General features: G+C 34.0%; 1 protein-coding gene across 1 annotated transcript in view; it reads left to right on the forward strand.

Annotated features, from left to right (window-relative positions):
• Positions 1–1,865: 1,865 nt before the first annotated feature.
• Positions 1,866–21,876, forward strand: part of LOC126886778 (uncharacterized) — a 58,002-nt gene continuing 37,991 nt past the window's right edge. Inside the window, exons 1-3 of the mRNA XM_050653810.1 lie at positions 1,866–2,015; positions 4,853–4,896; positions 20,656–20,767. Coding sequence (XP_050509767.1) covers positions 1,928–2,015; positions 4,853–4,896; positions 20,656–20,767 — 244 coding nt within the window. The 5' untranslated portion in view covers positions 1,866–1,927. The remainder of the gene's footprint in view (positions 2,016–4,852; positions 4,897–20,655; positions 20,768–21,876) is intronic.

Raw genomic sequence — 21,876 nt, forward strand, 5'->3', positions numbered from 1 at the left:
TTTGAATGATTATATATATATATATATATATATATATATATATATATATATATATATATATATATATATATAAAACGCCAGGCGACGAGTTCCACCCTGGGCACCTGGTGCGAGGCATCAGATAACTTGGAAACCATCGCGGTCATGAAATTCGTGCTCGGATACCCCCAAAATACTTTAGTAATGGCTATTGACTAATTCTGAATGACTATACATAAACCTCCAGGCGACGAGTACCGTCCTGGGTACCAGATACCTCGGAGATTATCGCCGTCATGAAATTCGTGCTCAACGACCTCCAAAACCGCCAAGTAATGGTTATTGACGATTTTTAATGAATATAACATAAAACTCCAGGTGACGACTTCCACCCTTGGCGGCCAGGTACATCAGAGACCATCTCCGTCATGAAATTCTTGTTCAGCGACCCCCAAAGTACGCGAGTATAAAAATTGAACTCATTTCCGTCAATATTTTCTAAAATAGTTCCAAATTTTTCATTTTCCATATTTTCGAGATGTATTTCGAAAATGCATTTTTCTTATCACAAAATGCAATTTTCATCTCCCACAGATTAATTTAGTTCACAAAATTTGCTGACACTCTCTCGAATCGAATGCAAAATGTTTGACGATTCATCTTACTGCACAAAATTCATACGTTTTGAGCTTTTTAGTGCTTCTTTAATTCGCCTACTAAATAATGAGTGCAAAATAATACACTGTCAGTCAAATTGCTTTTTTGCTGGCATTTCATCAATGTTACAAACTTCTTTAAAAGCGCCAAAATTTAAAAATAACCTTTAGATATACTACAGAAGTATTGTGAAGTATTGTGAGAAAGTCTACTAATGAAAAATTATTCATATTTAGTGACCCCCCCCCCCAAACCAAAGAGTAATGGTTATTGATTAATTTTTAATGATTATATATATATAATAAAACGCCAGGCGACGAGTTCCACCCTGGGCACCTGGTACCAGGCATCAGATAGCTTGGAAACCATCGCGGTCATGAAATTCGTGCTCGGATACCACCAAAATACTTTAGTAATGGCTATTGACTAATTCTGAATGACTATACATAAACCTCCAGGCGACCAGTACCGTCCTGGGTACCAGATACCTGGGAGATTATCGCCGTCATGAAATTCGTGCTCAACGACCTCCAAAACCCCAAGTAATGGTTATTGACGATTTTTAATGAATACAACATAATACTCCAGGTGACGACTTCCACGCTTGGCGACCAGGTACATCAGAGACCATCTCCGTCATGAAATTCTTGTTCAGCGACCCCCAAAGTACGCGAGTATAAAAATTGATCTCATTTCCGTCAATATTTTCCAAAATAGTTCCAAATTGTTCATTTTTCATATTTTCGAGATGTATTTCGAAAATGCATTTTTCTTATCACAAAATGCAATTTCATCTCCCACAGATTAATTTAGTTCACAAAATTTGCTGACACTCTCTCGAATCGAATGCAAAAAGTTTGACGATTCATCTTACTGCACAAAATTCATACGTTTTGAGCTTTTTAGTGCCTCTTTAATTCGCCTACTAAATAATGAGTGCAAAATAATACACTGTCAGTCAAATTGTTTTTTTGCTTGTTTGCAACAGTGCCATTAGGAAAATTTACAAGTTCACAAAGCACTCATTAAGAGTAATTTTTTAAATACCCCAAAATATTCCATTTTAAATAATTGTTTGCCTTCGTTAGAAGATAATATTTTATTTATCATTTTGTATTATATTGTTTTTCTGAACCCTAATGACATTATACCTTTGTTAGTAGGTTTAATTAGGATAAATGTTAATGTATAATCGGCAAAAATTAAAAATAATTGAATGGCAATTATTACTTTAATGGGATAGCTTTCATTTCCTTAAACGTTTCAAAAGTTTTCATGGGCAGATAGAAAGATGATGGCCCTCAGAAAATGTCACCTGCTGGTGACCTTTGTCTTTTTTCAAATTTGTTTATGTAATGTAGTGAAAGCTCAAGATGATGGTAGGTACCTTTTATAATATAATATATTGTTAATATACATATTATGTGTAAACGACAGTACAACCCTTTGCAAGGTCAACGTTTGGATAAAAATGATTTATATTTTTTTCTTCGTTTTCTGATCTTATGTTGATATTATTAAACTTTCACAATTTGAGTTAAATTTTACATGGAATAAAATTTTTAACTTTTTCTGAGTTCCCCTTTTTCTATCGTTTTTATAAATATACTAGTTTTGTGAATCAATAATTTTTATTCAAAATAGTCTTCTATGGTACCATTCTAAGGTACCATACCATCAAAAACCTTTCTACCGTATATATAACGGTGTAAGGTTTAATTTATTTCTGAATAAATATCTTCCATTCTTTGTGCTATCGTGTCACTCTTTTTACGTCTGTCCATGCCACTCACCTTATCTCCAATATCTTGCCGATTACTTCATTCCATATCTGTCTTCCTCTTTCTCTTTTTTGTCTTTCAATGTTTGTACTTACCGTACACTTATCACTGATATGGCATCTTTCAACCGTTGTGGATGACTCCACCAACTCATCTATTTCTGTTCTTTTGGTTTTAATTGGTCAGTTCGTTCCTTATATCTGCAGTCCTTGTTGTATCCAGTTTGTTATCCCCTATAACTCTTCATAAAAATTTCATCTCTATAGGGTATATTTTTCTCCTTTGTCAGTACTCATCATTCAGTGCCAAAAGTCAATATAAGTCAATTTTTTGTTCATTTTATGATACAGTTATAGCGTTTTTTCAATAAATCTGCTATTGATTTAGGCTTCTAGAGATCCTGTTTCTTCTATTATTACAACTAAGACCCAAGTATGTAAAATTTGTATCTTTTGTTACTATTTTGTTAATATTTTTGTTCCTTTAGTTTCTACAGTGCGTTCATAAAATAGCGCATATATTAATTATTTCGTAAACCAGCTACTTTGAGGAAAAATCCCGAAACAGGTCTTCTTCTTCTTATATTAGACCTCTTGGCCTGTTCTTAACCAATTTTGATCTTGTATTCGTAGCTGTAATGTTGACTGCCAGCTATCTCGCCACCTTTTAAAGGGCCTTCCTATTGGTCTCTTGGCTGTTGGCTTCGAATCCCTGGCTATACGGCCTATTCTCTCGCTGTTTATTCTGGTCACATGCTGATTCCACTCTCGTCGTCTCTGTATTACCCACCGTACTATATCTTGTATGTTACAGAGATCTCTTATTCTGTCGTTCGGTATTCTGTCTCTCAGTGTTTTTCCAGTTATTGATCTCAACGTTCTTATTTCTAATGTTCTCAATATCCTATTGGTTTCTGCTATGTCATATCTTGTTTCTACCGCATACGTCATGGTCATGACGGTCTTACACATGATTTGTATATGCGTACTTTCCCTTCCAGCCTCATCTCTTTGTTTCTCCAGATGACATCCCTCAGATATCCTGACACGTAATTGGGTTTATTTGCTTACTTTCAGGCGCTCTCTTTAGTATCTCAATAGCTATATATTTCGACTCCCAGATATTGGAATCTCGAGATTTGTTCAATAAATTCGTTGCTAATTACTAATTTGCATCATATGAGTTCCCTTGACACTACCAGGGATTTTGTATTAGCTCTTGATATTTTCATGTTGTAGTTCTTCGCCACTGTATTGAAAGTTTGTGCCATTCGCTGAAGGTTATCCTCGTTATCGCAGATTAAGATCACGTCGTCAGCATAACAGAGGATTTCTATTTGTTTTTCTGTCATGTTATATCATTTTCCAGTAACTTTAATGTTTCGTATGATTTTGACCATTACTAAATTAAAAAGCAATGGGCTCAAGCTACCGCTTGCCTGATTCCCGAGTTGATTTCTACTTCCGATGTTATTTCATTCTCGACTTATATCTGGTTTCGTTCTTCGTATTATCTTGTACCTTTATCATCTTGTTGGGCTGGTATTTCTCCTTTAGCAATCTTAGCATTACCAAATCTTCCAATCTTACACAATCGAAGGCCTTAGTCAGATCTATAAAGCACATAAATGCAGGTTTATTATATTCCAGTGCTTTCTCAGCAATTTATCTCGCTATGAATATGGCGTCTAATGTGGACCTATTTTTCCTAAAACCTTCTTGTTTCTCACTAATTGTGTATTCTGCATTTATTTTATTGGCAAGTATTTTTATTAAAAGTTTAAGAGTTGTGCTCAGCAAGGTGATGGTATGAAACAGGTCGATTTTTATTTTTAAAATACAATGTTTTGGCATGCATATCACACTACAGACATGGGTCATGTTTCTGATAGCTCATTTGAAAGGGTAAGGGTCAGAAAACAAAAAAAAAATTTGAAACATTAACATTGATTTTCGCTTAAACGAAATGTTCAAACTGCCAAGAGGCAGGTGGGTGGCAGCTTTAACATTGAATTTAAGCGAAAAACAATATTTGTTTGTCAAGTAAATACTTCTTCCTTGTTTTCTGATAACAGTAAAACGTATGTTGAATTAAATAAATTACATACCTACATTCTTTTTTGAACACCCTGTATAAATAATTATGTTACTCTTTATATTGTTGAATAGAGAATTGAATACCCTTTCAAATGAGCTATCACACGACCACTATTCTCATTAAAAAAATCATCGATTACGTCATCACGCCCAGATGGATGACGTCACTAGTACCATATTATGTCAAACATTCGAGATTTAGAAATAATAATCGACCTGTTTCGGTGTTTTTAATTTGCCGTTTACGAAATAATGAATTTATGCGTCACTTTATGGAGGCTCTGTATAATATAAATATATTATAACTTGTCTATATTAACAAACACGTATATTTTATAGATGAAGCAATCACAAAATATGGGTTAAAGTTCCAAGATACTGAAGTAAGTAAACTATTCTTTCTACGACCGTTTAATAGCATGCTTATTATTCACTATTTTTGAATAGATAATATCACTTTGGGGTGCGCGAGTTTTGCCCATTTTAGCCAGGTACCCTTTAATTTATTTATCCAGTCCATAAATAAAAAATTTGATTTTTCATCGTCGACTTATGCGCCACCCAAAATTGTTGGTATAGTGTTCATACGATTTCTTTTATTTCCCTTCTTTAGGTTGTAATATTTGAGTTAAAAAATCTTTTTCTTTAGCCCATTTCTATCCAACTTTGGACATAGGCCTTCGCCAAATCTTATCTCACCATATCTGTCTGTCCTTGGTTGATCTTTTTTAGTGAGTTTCTGCAGATTTTACAATATCGCCCTTTTATCGCCTCTGCCTTCCTCTTCCACTTCTTCCTTTCCACGGTCTCCAGTTTTGTATTTCAGCATTCCATCTTTTATCTTGCTGTCTCGTAGGGATGGGAAAAACCTACCGGTTTAAACCTAAAAGCGGTTTTTTTAATTCGCAATAACTTTTTTTGTCCCGGTTATAAACGGTTTTTTCTTTTTAAAGTAAAAACCGGTTATTATGTTTTTAGTTAGGATTAGGTTAGGTATTATTTTGGATCCCAATAATAGTTATTATTCTCAAGTAATTATTCCAAACAAAACCATAATTCAAATTTTATTTTATTTTATAAAATACAGAAGCAAATTGAAAGTGAAATGTCACATCAGCCAGAAACAATTATTAAGTTTTATTATATTTCCATGAAAAGGTATTTGTAATCATAATATTTACATAAGAAGTGATCTGGTTGAATTAGACGCAAACATCATCTATCTTTCACACTTAACTCTTGACATTGAAAGTGGGTGAATTACTTTTTCTGAATACCAAAAATAATGCTTTGACTATGAATATATCGAATTATTGATTACGAATACGAATCTCCAAGAATTTCGCTACGTTTTCAAAACGATACACTCATACAGGAAGTATTAAATGAGTTAAAATGTACCTATTCTACAGATATACAAACGTGTAAAAAATAATACATGTTCTTTCGATAGTACTAATTTTGATCATAATGATATCGAGTCAAATGGAGTATCCCAAACTAAAGTGTATTGTAAATGTAACTTTGTAACCAATTGGATTAAAAAAAGTCGAAAACCGGTTTTTCCAAAAACCGAACCGGTTTTTCCAAAAACCGGTTTTTTTTGGCCGGTTATAACCGCCAGTTTAAACCGTTAGCAAAAAAACCGGTATAACCGAAAACCGGTGTTTTGTCAAAAACCGCCATCCCTACTGTCTCGCATTGCGGCTTGCAAATCTTCACTTACACCCTGTTGTAAAAGTTGTTTAAGCTTCTCTTATCCATTTATTTGATTTTCTGTTTGCAGTTTTTTTCCAAACATAGATGTTTACACTTCTATTTCAGTTATTTCTATTTGGTTTATGTTGGCCTTTGTTAATGTCGATACTTCTGAGTCATACGTCAAAACAGAAAGGATGCAGTAATCAAATACACGGGTTTTTGGGTACTGTTGTATCTTTGTGCCTTATAGTATCCATGTAAACTTTCCAAACGCTGCCACGCCAATCTAATTCTTCTTTGTACTTCAACTATTTGGTGCTCTTTATTAACTTTGAATATTTGACGTAGATATATTACATTCGTCAACAACCTCAATATTTACGTTACACACATACATACACAGACACGTTCAAGCACAGCCCCGGGGAACGTGTGTGTTCCAATAGAACAGTGGGACACACATGTCCGACGATCAAACCGGTCACATTCCACAATGGAGTGTTACTTATCTAACCCCCAAGCTATACCACCACCCCTCCCCATCGAAGGACATACTGAATGAGGAGGTCTTGTATTTAACGTTACTTTGGATGCCCTGGTTAATAGGACATCCTCTTTATTAGTTCGTATGGTTAAGCCACCTGATATTAGGGGTAGCAGGAAGAGATTTTGCGCTCTATTTATTCTGTCATTTGTATTTGTCATGATTTTTGTTCTCATGTTCATTTTAATCATATCAATTCTGATACCTGTGATAGTTGAGTCAGCATTGTGGCTAGTTCTTCTTGGTTGGTTGTAATAAGAACTATGGATTGCTATAGGATTAGTTTTGTTTGTTTTATTTTTCCATTCGACTGTCTTAGTTACGCTGGTCTATAGATGTTACGTAAGAGTTGCCTAAACCTGGAGTATATTATTATTCTGGTGGTATTTAGACCTTTTTCTATCGCCCATATCTCGACACTATCAAACTCATTTTCATAGTCTGCCAAAGCTAAACATAAATCTAGGTAGTATTCTTTTATCTTCTCCATCAATATTTTCATATTAATGAGATGATCTATGGAACTAAAGCCTTTTCTGAAACCTGCTTGTTCAAGCAGCTGATAACTGTCCATTTTAATTGTTAGTCTATTGGATATAATTTTAAAAAAGAGTTTGTATAAATATACTGGTGAGAGTAATGAGAGAGGTATGTAGCTTTTTAGTCTTTTTTGTCTCATGTTTTGAATAACAGTACTATAATATTCTTTTTCCAATTGTGAAGTATTTCTGCCTTTTTCATATCGATTAAATATGAGGTTTAGCTCCTCTATAGCTGGGTCACCTTCCTAATCCGCATTTAAACAATTATTCCATCTGAACCGACAGCTTTGTTTATTTTTCATTTGAGATAGGGGGTTTCAATTTCATATACGTCTATATCTGGTAGAATTTTAGAGTTGACATTTTTAATTTCCTTTTTAGATTTTTTTCTTTTGTGTTATTATCAGGCTCTTGTTTTGTGTCATATATTTCGCTATAGAAGGACTCTACTATATTTGATAGTTTCCTTGAGTCGTTTTGCTCCTCTCCATTTTTGTTTTAAAGTGATATTATTACTCTTATAGGATATTATATTAGTGCAGCCAATATGTAAACCAATAACACGTAAACACACAGTTTGCTGCGGGAAATTTTTTTACTGTTTCTAGGTAATTTGGGTCTGCTGCATCCAAAAATGCCACCAGATTTGCTCCATTAGATCGTCTTCAGAAAATACGACAACAGATCACATTTTTAACATACATGTAGGGTAATTTAACGCAGCACTACCTACATATACCTATGTAGTGCTGCTATCCATAAAATAAACCAAATACGAATAAAAAGTAAGATATTTATTGTACAAAAATGTACTTACAAAAATCATCACAAATATCTGCCAAAAAACTTAATTTTCATCTAATCAAACTGGCAGCGTCGCAACAAAAAATTGTTATTCGGCGTCACCTAAAAACTTCCTTTTATATGATTTTCTTGCAAAGGCTTAAAAGGACGGTCTCTTGGAAGACTCCAGCAGTAATCCGCCATCATGTGATAGCCTCAGCTCCCTGATACCCCTCTTCCTTTGTTTTGATATCTTGGTGAAGATTTTCTGGGAAACGGTCTAAGTGGCTGTGGAGGTAATATTGAATTGTAATACTCTAATGCCCAATTGGTATACTTCCATATTTGTTGCCATTATGTATAAAGACACACTTTTAACTTCGTTTGGAACTGTCGATAAAAAGACGCCAGTGATCTGGTTTATACTCCGATACACCCATTTTTTCTAACAGTCCTTTAATATTGTTATAAGAAACCATATCATCTTGCTGAGAAAAAAGGCAAAATATGTTTTATCTCTATTACGGTAGTATGTAATTTTGGAGTCTGGGTGAAGAACATTCTTTTTTTTTAAGTCTGGAGGTAAGCAACTCGGAAAAATCCTTTGAAAAGTTCAAATTTCTGATAAGATCGCTTAGGTCTTCCTGAGTAAAGCGCTGAAGACGTGTTGAATCCCCTTCAAAATCACTGTCGTCTTCCTCAAATCTATTAGTCTGCAGTTCGTCAAATAACGTTTCGGCATTATCCTCTGGTAACATAGGTAGACTGCTAAATATTGGAATGGGTATCTGCTCAAGCTGATGTGGAATTGGTCTTATTGCTGAATCCAGGTTAGGATATGTTCACATATGTCGATTGTTAAGATTAATGCCCTTTATATTTACTAGACAGAAATAGCAATCGTCAAAATGATTTTTTGGTTCCCTCCATACCATTTGAAAACCAAATTTAAACATTTCGTTGTTCTTTCGTCCACTGTCGCAAGTTTTCAATACAAGTTTTGCACACTGCATGTGGAGCTCAGGATTTGTCTTGAATTCCTAAATGAACACCAAAATAGGCCATTTTGTTCATTTGCCCATTTGTCTTAGAGTTTGTTAAGTTTGTTTATAAACATATTGCAATTATAGTGGTGGCATATACAGAAATGTAAGAATATTTAAGTATTTGATAAGTATGTTACATCTCGAAAACTGAAGCTGATCCAAAGAAAAGGTTTGTATATTGGAATCTGCATAGATGAATTAACTAAAATCATTTGTTTTTTTTTGCGCAGCAAGACAAAAAATTTTTTTGTTGGGCTGTGTAATTGTTTATTGTGCATTTAATGATAGAAGCATATAATTTGGACCACATATACTACACATATAAAGGTTCAAATTTAGATATGAGGCCATCTCAGATTTTGTCTTTTAAAAAATGGCGGGCATTCAAAATGGAGACTATACATATCTGACTAATAGCACGATAACTTTTGAACGAGACGTCAGATTTTAACCAAATTTGGTATATAGGTTCTTTTTTTTTATGTATAAGATCGATGTCTTGAACAGGAAACATCAGTTTACCAAAAGTTGTGTTTTTCCTTGTTTTTATGGAAAAATATGTGGTTTTTTTTCAACTGTTTCACCCTGTATGTATTAATTTTTCAAAAAGTTAATACCGCCATTAAAAATAGAGTAAAAATATTTTAAGGAAATATTTTGAACTTTTTACTTATGTTCATCATCATCCAGCCTCAAAAGTCCACTGCTGAACATAGGCCTCCTCCCCTCGTTTCCAACCCCATCTATCCTGCGCCGCCCTCATCCAGTTTTTATTTACCTTTTTTAAGTCGTCAGTCCATCTTGTAGGCGGTCGACCGACGCTTCTCTTGTCTTCTCTTGGCCTCCATTCCAATAACCTCTTCGTCCATCGCCCATCTGTCATTCTGGCTACGTGTCCTGCCCATCTCCACTTCAACCTGGCTATCCTCTCGATGACGTCAGTCACCTTTGTTCTTCTCCTGATTTCTTCGTTTCTGATTTTGTCTCGCAGAGTTATTCCTAACATTGACCGCTCCATTCTTCTCTGCGTGACTCTTAGTTTGGTAGCCGAGGCTTTAGTTAAGGTAAGTGTTTCTGATCCGTACGTCAAGACTGGGAGGACGCACTGATCGAATACGTTTCTCTTTAGACATGTGGGTAACTCACTTTTAAAAGTTTCTCTCAGTTTTCCAAATGCTGCCCACCCAAGACCGATTCTTCCCGACCAGTGTTTACTTATGTTAATTACCATCTAATAAATGCATAACGTATCTTCACATGTACCTATGTTCGGCAGATTCGTGCAAATAATATAAGAGTTATTGTAAACCGGTGGTAAACCGATTCTTCCGGTTCCAAGCTCCATCTTATACATAAAAAAAAAGAACCTTTAAACCTAATTTGGTTAAAAACGGACTTTTCGTTCAAAAATTATCGTGCTTAGTCACATATGTATAGTCGACATTTTGAATGCTCGCCTTTTTTGTACAAGACAAAATCTGAGATGCTATCGTATCTATATTTGAAGCTTTGTATGTGTAGTATGTGGTCTAAATTATATGCTTCTACCATTAAATTCACAATAATTCTTATAATATTTGCACGAATCTGCCGCATATAAGCACATATGAAGATAAGTTAGGCATTTATTACATGGTAGTTAACATAACTAAAAAGCTCAAATATTTCCTAAAAACTATTTTTACGCTCTTTTCAATGCCGGTATTACCTTTTTGAAAAATTAATAGATACAGCCTAAAAGAATTGAAAAACATCAACATATTTTTTACATAAAAAATCAGGAAAAAACACAATGTCTGGTAATCCGATTCTTCCGGTTCAGGAGCTCGAATTTATACATCAAAAAAGGAAATAAATATTATAGGAGTTTATAGCCCAGAAAACTGCAAACCTAAAGCCGACAACGTCCACTTTTATAACGAGCTTCAACAAACAGTCGACGAAATACCAGCCAATGAGATAATATACATTTTAGGAGATATGAACGCAAGAGTCGGTAACATTATTATACCAGGAATAAAGCAACGATTCAATGAAGACAACAAAAATGAAAATGGAGAACTACTTATTAACTTTTGCTCTCAGAACGAATTTCGAATAAACAATACGTTCTTCAGACACAAAGATCAACAAAAATATACATTCCAAAATACAAGAGGACACAGATCTGTTATTGATTATACACTGTGTCCGTAAAGTATGGAACAAATTCTTTTTTAGCTAAACAGAGCATTTTAAGAAATAATCCTGAAACACGTCGATTTTTGATTTTAATTTACCGTATTTTAAAATAATATTCTAATATACAGGGTGAATTACTTTCAAGTAATGACGTCACCGTCATTTTTTTTTTAAATGGAACACCCCCATTTTGTCTCAATTTTCGGATTACTCTAGCTGAGCTGATTCCAAAAATGTGTCACATCTTGATTCAAATTGGTACAGGGTGGACAAAAATACAATAGTTTTGTGTGTGTTCATAAAGTAACGCGTTAGTTAAATTAACAATATTATCAAAAATACTTATTGTATTTTTCATATTTTAATTAATTTTTGATATTGTTTAATTTAATATTTTAATTTAATATCAAAAATTAATTAAAATTTAATATTATGAGCACACACAAAAGTATTGTATTTTTGTCCACCCTGTACCAGTTTGAATCAACATGTGATACATTTTTGGAATCAGCTCAGCTAGAGTAATCCGAAAATTGACACAAAATGGGGGTGTTCCATTTAAAAAAATGACGGTGACGTCATTACTTAAAAGTAATTCACCCTGTATATTAGAATATTATTTTAAAATACGGTAAATTAAAATCAAAAATCGACGTGTTTCAGAATTATTTCATAAAATACTCTGTTTAGCTAAAAAAGAATTTGTTCCATACTTTACGGACACAGTGTATATTGACAAACAGAAACATCCACCACTCTCAAGTACTAGACATACTATGTTTAAGTGCAGCTAATATTGGAAGCGATCACAACCTAGTACTTGGAAAAATCAGAATACAGCTACAAAGAAACCGGAAAGAAGATCCTGTTGAATGTGAGACAAGAATAAAGGTACAACAGCTACAAGACTTGTCAACACGAGACCTATACCAGAGATGACTGCAAAAAGTACTGAATGAAAACTACATTACACCGGATGAAGACATCGAAGAAAGTTGGAGGAAGATCAGAGATAATATCAAAATGGCAGCAACTGAAGCACTTGGAGAACGTAAGATAAGTAAACATATACGAAAGAAAAGGAGAACTCCATGGTTCTGTGAAGAAATAAAAATAAAATGCCAAGAAAAAAGAAAATCTACCTAGAATACAAGTCCAAAAGAACGAGACGACAAACATATGAAGAATATAAAAGAGTACGAAATGAATTAAACCCAATAGTAAGAAGGAAGAAAACAGAACATTGGGAAGCATTTTCAAAAGAGATGGAGCACCACATTTATGGGATGCAAAAGAAAATGTGGAAAATGATAAAAGGTCAAAGAGCAGAGATGAAGAAATTAATATAAGTAAAATATTTTGATACAAATACATGGACAACTTACCTAAAAAACCTCTATCAAACAGCTAATTACAGAGAACTGGAAACACCAGGATTAGAATCGGATGAGAAAACAGAAATTAAAGAGGAAGATATAAAGAACACCTTAAAAAATATGAACAATCGAAAACCTCCTGAGAAAGATAGAATAGCTAATGAACTTTTAAAATAAGGAGAAGATAGACTTCACAAAGAACTGAATATCCTTATAAGCAAAATAATAAATACAGGAAGAATTCCAGAAGAATGGAGAACCACTCAAATGATAGCGTTATTTGAGAAAGGTGATAGGGCAGACCCCAGTAACTATAGAGGGATAAATTTACCGAGCACTACACTGAAACTCACAACAAAAATACTTATGGAGAAAATAAGGGCGTGCATAAATATATCGGATGAACAAGGATTTAGAAGTGGAAGATCATGTAACGATGCAGTTTTTGTGACAAGGCAAATAGCGGAGAAATCATTAGGATATAACAAACCAGCCTTTTTCTGTTTTATAGACTTAGAGAAAGCGTTTGATAGAATCCAATTAAAAGATGTGATACACCTACTATATGAGAAAAATTTACGACTGGATATCATAAAACTGATAGAAAACATATATGTAAGTAATGAAAGTAAATGGAATAATAACAGAACCCATAGAAACAAACACAGGAATCAGGCAAGGAGATTCACTAAGCCCTCTACTGTTTAACATAATATTGGATGCAATAATAGAACAAGTGAAGAAAAAAAGAGGGTACAAAATGGGCAATAGAGAGATAAAACTACTCTGTTACGCTGATGATACCGTGTTAGTAGTAGAGTGCGAAGACGACCTACAAAGATTATTGCACGAGTTCAACATTAACGCAAAAGAAATGAATATGAAAATATCAGCCCAAAAAACAAAAAGCTTAGTAATTGCCAAAGAACCAATAAGATGCAAACTGGAGTTAGACAATCAAATTATACAACAAGTAATGACTTTCAAATATCTGGGAATTAATCTATCAGCCGACAACAATATCGAAGAAGAGGTAAAAGACCAAATAATCAAAGCCAGTAGAACGGCCGGATGCCTAAACGACACAATTAACACCTAAGATTGGAAACAAAGGCCCGAATATATAAGTCAGTTATTAGGCCAGTTATGACTAACACGGCCGAAACAAGACCAGATACAAGCAAAACACGAAGACATCTGGAAACCAACGAAATGAAGATCTTAAGAAGGATTGCTGGAAAAGGACTACAGGATAGGGTAAGAAGTGAGGAAAAATCAGACGCATATGTGGGGTAGACAATATAAATACCTGGGTAAAGAACAGAAAAGAAGAGTGGAATGAGCACATAAGCAGGATGTCTGAATCAAGATAGTAAGAATAGCCAGGGATAAGTCACCGTTAGACAGGAGAAGTATAGGACGCCCAAGGAAAAGATGGAATGACAACTTAGGGGCAGAATGAAAGGCACCGTTGAAGAAAAACAGTCAGTACTGCCTATATAAAAGAAGAAGAAGAAGAAGAAGAAGAAGAAAAAAAATGGACCCCAGTACCAATTTTTGTTGAATTCGGAGGTTTCGTTTATAGTGCTATTAGTCACATATGTATCGACGCCATTTTGAATGCCCGCCATTGTTGTAAAATATAGAGGAAAAGCTGCAAATATGGGCTGGTCTTGTAATATGGGCTAGGTGGGTTTCACAGCTATTCGTTGCAGATCTCTACATTTTGACTATTGCAAAAGGTATTTGACGAAGTTAAACTATCACCGTAGCGATGTCGCCGCTGTGGTAGATATTTCCCAGTTTATAATAATTGTTTGTCGGTTGGTGCGAGTGTCAAAACTTTTTCGGGTAAGTTGATAAATTCCAGTATTTACAAATAAACACGAATTTCAAAAAAACGTCTGTGTCACGTTGAAGCTCTATTATTAGTCTTTGATATATGCTAATGAGTTTTCTTCAAATTGTCTGCTTTTAGACATAACTTCTTTTGTTGTGCAAAGCAAGCGTGTTTACAATATGGGCTATGTCTCTGTTTTCATTATGGGCTAGTGGCTCATATTTAGAACAATGTAGCAATGTAGGCAAAACGAAGTAGGAAAAGGCAAAGAAAAAGAAAAGAAAAAGAAATAAAAAAGGAAAACGTAAGCAGGTTAACAAAGTCACAAAGAACCAAAAAAAGAAATCGGGTTCTAGTAGCGAGGATGAGGAGGAATATGTGCCTGCAGATGATGAGAGTGATTACAATGAGTTTCCTTCTACACAGCCTCCACAAGACGCAGCTGACGTAACGTGTATGTTTTGCGAAGCCCTTTTTTCAGAGTATAATCTTGGTGAAATATGGGTAAATTGCTTCTGTGCCATTTGTGGGCACATAACCAGTGCGCTGGGGCCGAAAAAGAAGAATATGTGTGTGACGTTTGCAAATAGTTTTAGCATATGGGTTATTTGATGTATTTTTTGTATTTTAGATATTAAAATATATTTGTCACGCATTTATCTCACTTCACACAAATTTAAGACACATTTTTCGGGGTAGCCCATATTTAGGATCATTATTCAAACGGCGCAAAAGTACAATTTTTCATGATTTGTACATTTAAAACACTTGTATATTTTTTAATCAATTTGGACTTTGGGCAGGTTATAAATAACTAAATGTAGGTATTCTTACATACCTTTGGAAATAAAACAGAATCTTTATTCTTTTTTTACAAAGAAAAACAAAATGGGTAGCCCATATTTGCATCCTTTCCTCTAACATCTGAGATGGCCTCATATCTAATTTTGAACCTTTGTAAGTATAGTTTATGTGGTCCAAATTATATGCTTCTATCATTAAATTCACAATTCTTATAATATTTGCACGAATCTGCCGTATTATAATAAATATTGTTACTGTGCCTAAAATGATTATCAAATTTTCCCTATCTGGCCCTTAGTCCAAGAATCTAAACTCTGTTGTATTAAGCTTTTTATATATGTGTAATAATGAAAACCTGGTATGTAAAAGTCTAAAAGGCTATTTATAAAGAAATAGAAGAATAATAAATATTCTGACACAAAATTGACATAAATCTTGTTCCGTCAATTTTAAAATCTAATTTAATATTTTCTTACATATTTGTTAATTTTTTTCGTTTAAACTTGTTAATGTATTATTTGTTATTGTTAATTTAAAGATTAGAATGTTAAAGACTTATAAAACCGATTTTATTTAAGGTATGTAAATATTTTGTCATAATTGTATTCAAAATTAATAAATTTTGTTCTTTAAGGAGAAAAAACGGTGTTTAGTCTATGTCCCGAGTTTCCAGAGTTTCTACATTATAAATCGGTTTTTGGTCACCTTGAAAACAGGAAGATGTCGATAAAGAAGGTACGAATCCATTTGGAACTTGGTGAAGAAAATAGCTTAGAGGTAGTTAAATTAACAACAATTAGATTATTATCAGATGATATCACTTATTTCTTTCCAACAAATTTACAAAATTTAAAACATCATAAAGATTTATTTGACACAAGTAGTACTGTCAAAATGGCAAGTAAAGCTTTGACAAAAGTAGGTCAGTATAGGAACATCACGATTACATTAAATCCTGAGATTGTTACTTTGTATTTAGATGAAGATTGTAATTTTGTTTTTAAAAATTGTTATTTAGAGGAATTAGTAGAGAATAGCACGCTGATAAATACTCCGGTTTCATTAGAAGCCACAGATAAAACTAAAGTAGATTTAATTAGACTAATTGATAAATTAAGTAATAAACTCGAGACAAAAGTAAACAGGGGGCTGGATATCTCCCAAATTCAAAGTCAGTTTGTTTTAAATAAATTTCAAGGCAAAGAAAATGCTAGACAGTGGATGAGTAATTTTGAAAATGAATGCAAAAGACATGAAATAGTAATAGATGAAGCTAAAATACAAATATTACGTCTATTTCTGGAACATAATGCTATAGAATGGTATAGCTCAACTTTATGTAAATTAACAATGCATGGAGCATGGTTGGAATGGCAAAATTCTTTTTTAGAAACTTACGGCGATAAAAGTTGGCGAACAGTATATCTAGCATATACTTATAAGTATATAAACGGTTCTTTTCTAGACTATGCGCTAAAAAAAGAAAGGATGTTGTTAGAGACTGAACCATCTATGTCAGATCAATCGCGCATAAATCACATTGTGGTGGGTCTGCCATTGGACATTCAAGATCGCTTGGACAAAGAGACCATTAATACTACTGAACAGCTTATGAATCAGCTACGTAGATACACATCAATATTTCCTAGATTCAAAAAAAGACAAGGAAGATTTTTAAGTGTTACTAATGAGACTGATATTGGTTTGAATGAAAGTAGAAATAAAAAATCGATAGAAAAACGACCATGCAGTAACTGCGAGGCTCGTGGGTACCCAGGACGTTTTCATCCAGTTGAAATTTGCAGATACAAAACCCGTAGCGCTGAGGCGAGAAGGGTAAATCTAGCGGATGTGGGTGAAGTTGCTGTTAATGCTCAAGAGGAAGAACAACAAAAAAACTAGATTATACACCACTAATTAAATTAACTGTTACAATAAACAATAATAAAGTTACTGGAGTTTATGACAGTGGATCTAATATAACACTGATAAATTCAAAGATTATTGAAGATGTTAAACATAATATGTTGGAAAATGAACAGACATTTAGAACAATTAGTGGTGTGGAAAAAAGTTATAATAAAATAAAGTTACCTATGAAAATCCATAAACTAGAACAAGAAATAGATGCTTTTGTGATTAAAAATGATAATTTTTCTTATGACGTATTGCTAGGATTAGATGCCATTAAACAGTTTCGTTTGCTGCAAGATGAAAATTTGAATATTCTCCAAAGAGTGGATGAAAATAAGATAGAAGATATTAAGATATTAGAGGAAAATTTAAGATATAGTCATAATAGTACAACCGAGACTTTAGATAACAATAAAGTTCAGATAAGACATTTCGAAGAAAATTCCTATGACTATTTAGATAAAGTAAAACATCTAGACAACATTAAAATAAAACAAATTTCTAAAATTTTGGATGAAAACTTATCGATATTTGCAAAACACAAGTACGATGTAGGAGAAGTAAAAAATCAGGAAGCTCACATTAAACTCTTAGAAAATAAATATATTTCAAAGAAACCTTATAGATGTTCCATTCCTGATGAACGTGAAATTGAAAGCCAGATAACCAAGTTACTTGAAGCAGGATTGATAGAGGAATCTGAATCTCCTTTTGCTGCACCAGTGACCTTGGCATATAAGAAAGATGAAGGAAGACGATCGAGACTCTGTGTTGATTTTCGTGAACTGAATAAAATTTTGGTACCGGAATCACAACCATTCCCACGAATCGAAGACATTATAGTAAAGGCTCGAAACTGCAAATGGTATACAGTTTTGGATATTAATTCAGCATTTTGGACAATACCAGTAAGGCAAAAAGATCGTTATAAGACGGCATTTGTTACACAGTGCGGTCATTATCAATGGAAGAAATTACCTTTTGGTTTAAAAATATCTCCAGCGATTTTTCAACGAATACTAGCCACTACTATTCGACGCAACGGACTTCAGGGCTTTTGCATAAATTATATTGATGATATTCTAATCTTTTCTTCTGATTTCGAAGAACACATACATCACATAGAACAGTTACTTCATGCACTTAAACAAGAAGGGTTCCTGCTGAAACTATCAAAATGTAAATTTGCTCAATTTTCTGTGAAGTATTTAGGCCATGTTCTCTCTTACAATTCTGTTAGACCACATAATGATAACTTAAAATCTATTAAGCACTTTCCCAGACCTCAAAATAAGAAAAATATTCGTCAGTTCCTAGGAAAAATAAATTTTTACCATAAATACATTCCAGATCATACTAGGTTTCTTGAGCCCATCCATAATCTTCTACGTAATAAAACAGAGTTTAAATGGACAGATGAATGCGAGGCAACATTTATTCGAATCAAAGAATATCTCTGCCAGAGTCCCATCTTGTCAATTTTTGACCCAGAGAAAAGAACTTTTTATTTACAGATGCTAGTGCTTTAGGAGTTGGGGCAGTTTTGAAACAGTTACAAGACAATGGTGAGTTGCACCCAGTAGCATATTTTTCAAAGAAATTCACGCCATCACAAGCAAAGAAAAAAGCGGTCTATTTGGAGTGTCTCGCAATAAGAGAAGCGCTACGTTATTGGCAGCATTGGTTAATAGGGCTTAAGTTTCAGGTAATCACAGATCATAAGCCATTAGAAAATCTTAAAATAAAAGCACGAACTGATGAAGAACTTGGAGACCTAGTGTACTATATGTCTCAATATGATTTTACCATTACATATTCTCCAGGCAAAACGAACCAAGAAGCAGATGCTCTTTCGAGAAACCCTGTTTTGGAATCATTTGAGAATACTGATGATATACTACAAGTGGTTAATTTGATAACCATCGAAGACCTAAAAGAAGATCAACAAAATAATAGCACTGAGCTCTCTTTAGACAAACGTATAGTTAAAAAAGGCGAACTTCTTTATAAAAAACTAAGAAACAAAGAACGCATCTTTATATCTAAGAACTTCGGTTTACAGTTGGTAAAAAAAATTCATTCTCACTATGGCCACATTGGAACTGGTCATATGATAGCAAAGATACGACCTTTTTATTATTTTAAACATATGGATGCAGTTATAGCAGAATTTTGTAACCAATGTGATATTTGCAAGAAAAACAAGTCAAGAAGAAGCCGAGACATTGGTCGTTTATCACAGTTAGGGCCAGCCAAGGAACCATATGAAATCATGTCACTTGACACTATTGGTGGGTTTGCAGGCAACCATTCACCTAAACGTTATCTTCATCTTTTGGTAGATCATTTTAGTAGGTTTGCTTATACATTCCCTTCTAAAGGCCAACAAGCTAAGGATCTAATCAGGTTCTTACGTCCTATTTTTGAGAAGAATAAGGTGAAAGTTCTCCTGGCTGATCGTTATGCAGCGATTAATTCAAATGAGTTCAAATCCTTCATACGAAACTGTGGCATAACTTTAATTTTTACGGCTGTTGACTGTCCTTTTTCAAACGGATTAAATGAGCGTCTCAACCAAACACTGGTAAATCGTATCCGCTGCAAGGTTAACGAGAAACCACGACATCCATGGTCCAATATCGCAATTGAATGTACAGAAGAATACAACCGGACAACACACAGCGTAACCAAATTCTCTCCACTTTATTTACTCACGGGTGAACAATCTTCAATTTTGCCCTTAGATCTTAATCAGCCCCAAGATTTGGCTCAGAACAGAACTCTGGCATTCCAAAATTCACAAAGAGCTCACAATAACAATAAAATTAGAGTTGACCAGAAGAAGCAAGACTATGAATTTAAAGTCGGAGACTTAGTCTATGTCGAAATGGGTAACCGTCTTAACAGAAACAAACTTGATCCGGTAAGAAAGGGGCCATTCAAAATTTTAAACAGGTTTTCGTCATCAATTTATGAAATAAATGGAGGCTATCGTCGGAATCAGAAAAATTTTGTCCATAGCAGTAAGCTCTTGCCTTTTCAAGGGGGGGAGATGTAATAATGAAAACCTGGTATGTAAAAGTCTAAAAGGCTATTTATAAAGAAATAGAAGAATAATAAATATTCTGACACAAAATTGACATAAATCTTGTTCCGTCAATTTTAAAATCTAATTTAATATTTTCTTACATATTTGTTAATTTTTTTCGTTTAAACTTGTTAATGTATTATTTGTTATTGTTAATTTAAAGATTAGAATGTTAAAGACTTATAAAACCGATTTTATTTAAGGTATGTAAATATTTTGTCATAATTGTATTCAAAATTAATAAATTTTGTTCTTTAAGGAGAAAAAACGGTGTTTAGTCTATGTCCCGAGTTTCCAGAGTTTCTACATTATATATGTTTAAGAATCCGGCTTTCCTGGATGGTGCAACATGGTGTGCAGAGCAGCAGATGAAGTTAGTGTCAATTAAATCAAAGGAAAAGAACGATGCTATCTTCAAGCATGTAGCTAAAATCGGTAAGAAGATATACTTAAGTTTACTTTTTAATATTAATTTTTCGTAAAAACATTGAAAATGTTAACTTATATATATCGGGTGTTCTACAGCATTCGCCGTTTCCCGCATCCTATTCGCCATGCTTTTTGGTCACGAATATCTTCCTCGTTGAGTTGTCTACTGTTCATTGCTTTCTCTACATCTTGTAACCATGTTCTCTTCGGTCTGCCTCTTTTTCTTCTCTCGGGTGGTGCATACTGGATCATTTCCTTGGGCCATCTTGTTGGTCCCATTCTCTGGACGTGCCCGTACCATATCAATCTTTTTTTGTTCTATTCTGTCTATAATATCATTTTCTACTTCCATTCTTTCTTTTATTTCTTCGTTTGGGATATGCTGCAGTTTAGATATTCTGCAGCTTCTTCTAAGCGCGTACATTTCTAAAGCTTGTATTCGTTTATTTTGTCGGTCTTTTACTTCCCACACATCCGAGTTGTACAGGACAATTCCTTTCACGATAGTTTGGTAGATTTTTTCTTTGTCTGATTTTGCAATCCTGTATTCCACCAAATGTCATTCAGCTGTTTTATAGCTTTTCTTGCTTGACTTATTCGATATTCTACATCTTGATCGCATGTGGAGTTTTTGTCAAAAATAGAACCTAGATATTTAAATTCATCACATCCTTTTATGTATTCCCCTTCTAATTCTAAGTCTTCAGTATCACCTCCGACTACAAGGTATTCAGTTTTCTCCATGCTTATTGCCAAACCCCATTTTCGGTACTCCTCTTTCAATTTTCTAATCATGTAACTGGCGTCATCTTTGTCAGCAGCAATCACAACTTGGTCGTCAGCAAATAGCAACGTATACAAATAAGGATCTCCTACTGGTATCCCCATTGTGTGGCATTTCCTAGTCCAATATTTTAACACATGTGTAAGGTAAATTTTAAATAAAGTGGGCGCAGACAGCATCCCTGCAAAATAGTCCTGTCGCCAGGGGGGTACAACGGCCTCCTTAATTCAGATGGACTTACCCAAGTTTTTTTTATATTTGTTGACCCGCAGAATACGAATTTTTTGGATAACAGTTGATCCGGATGTCGATAAGATTGTTATAGACAAAG

The sequence above is a fragment of the Diabrotica virgifera genome, chromosome 6 (genome assembly GCF_917563875.1).
Source record: "Diabrotica virgifera virgifera chromosome 6, PGI_DIABVI_V3a".
Lineage (NCBI taxonomy): Eukaryota > Metazoa > Arthropoda > Insecta > Coleoptera > Chrysomelidae > Diabrotica > Diabrotica virgifera.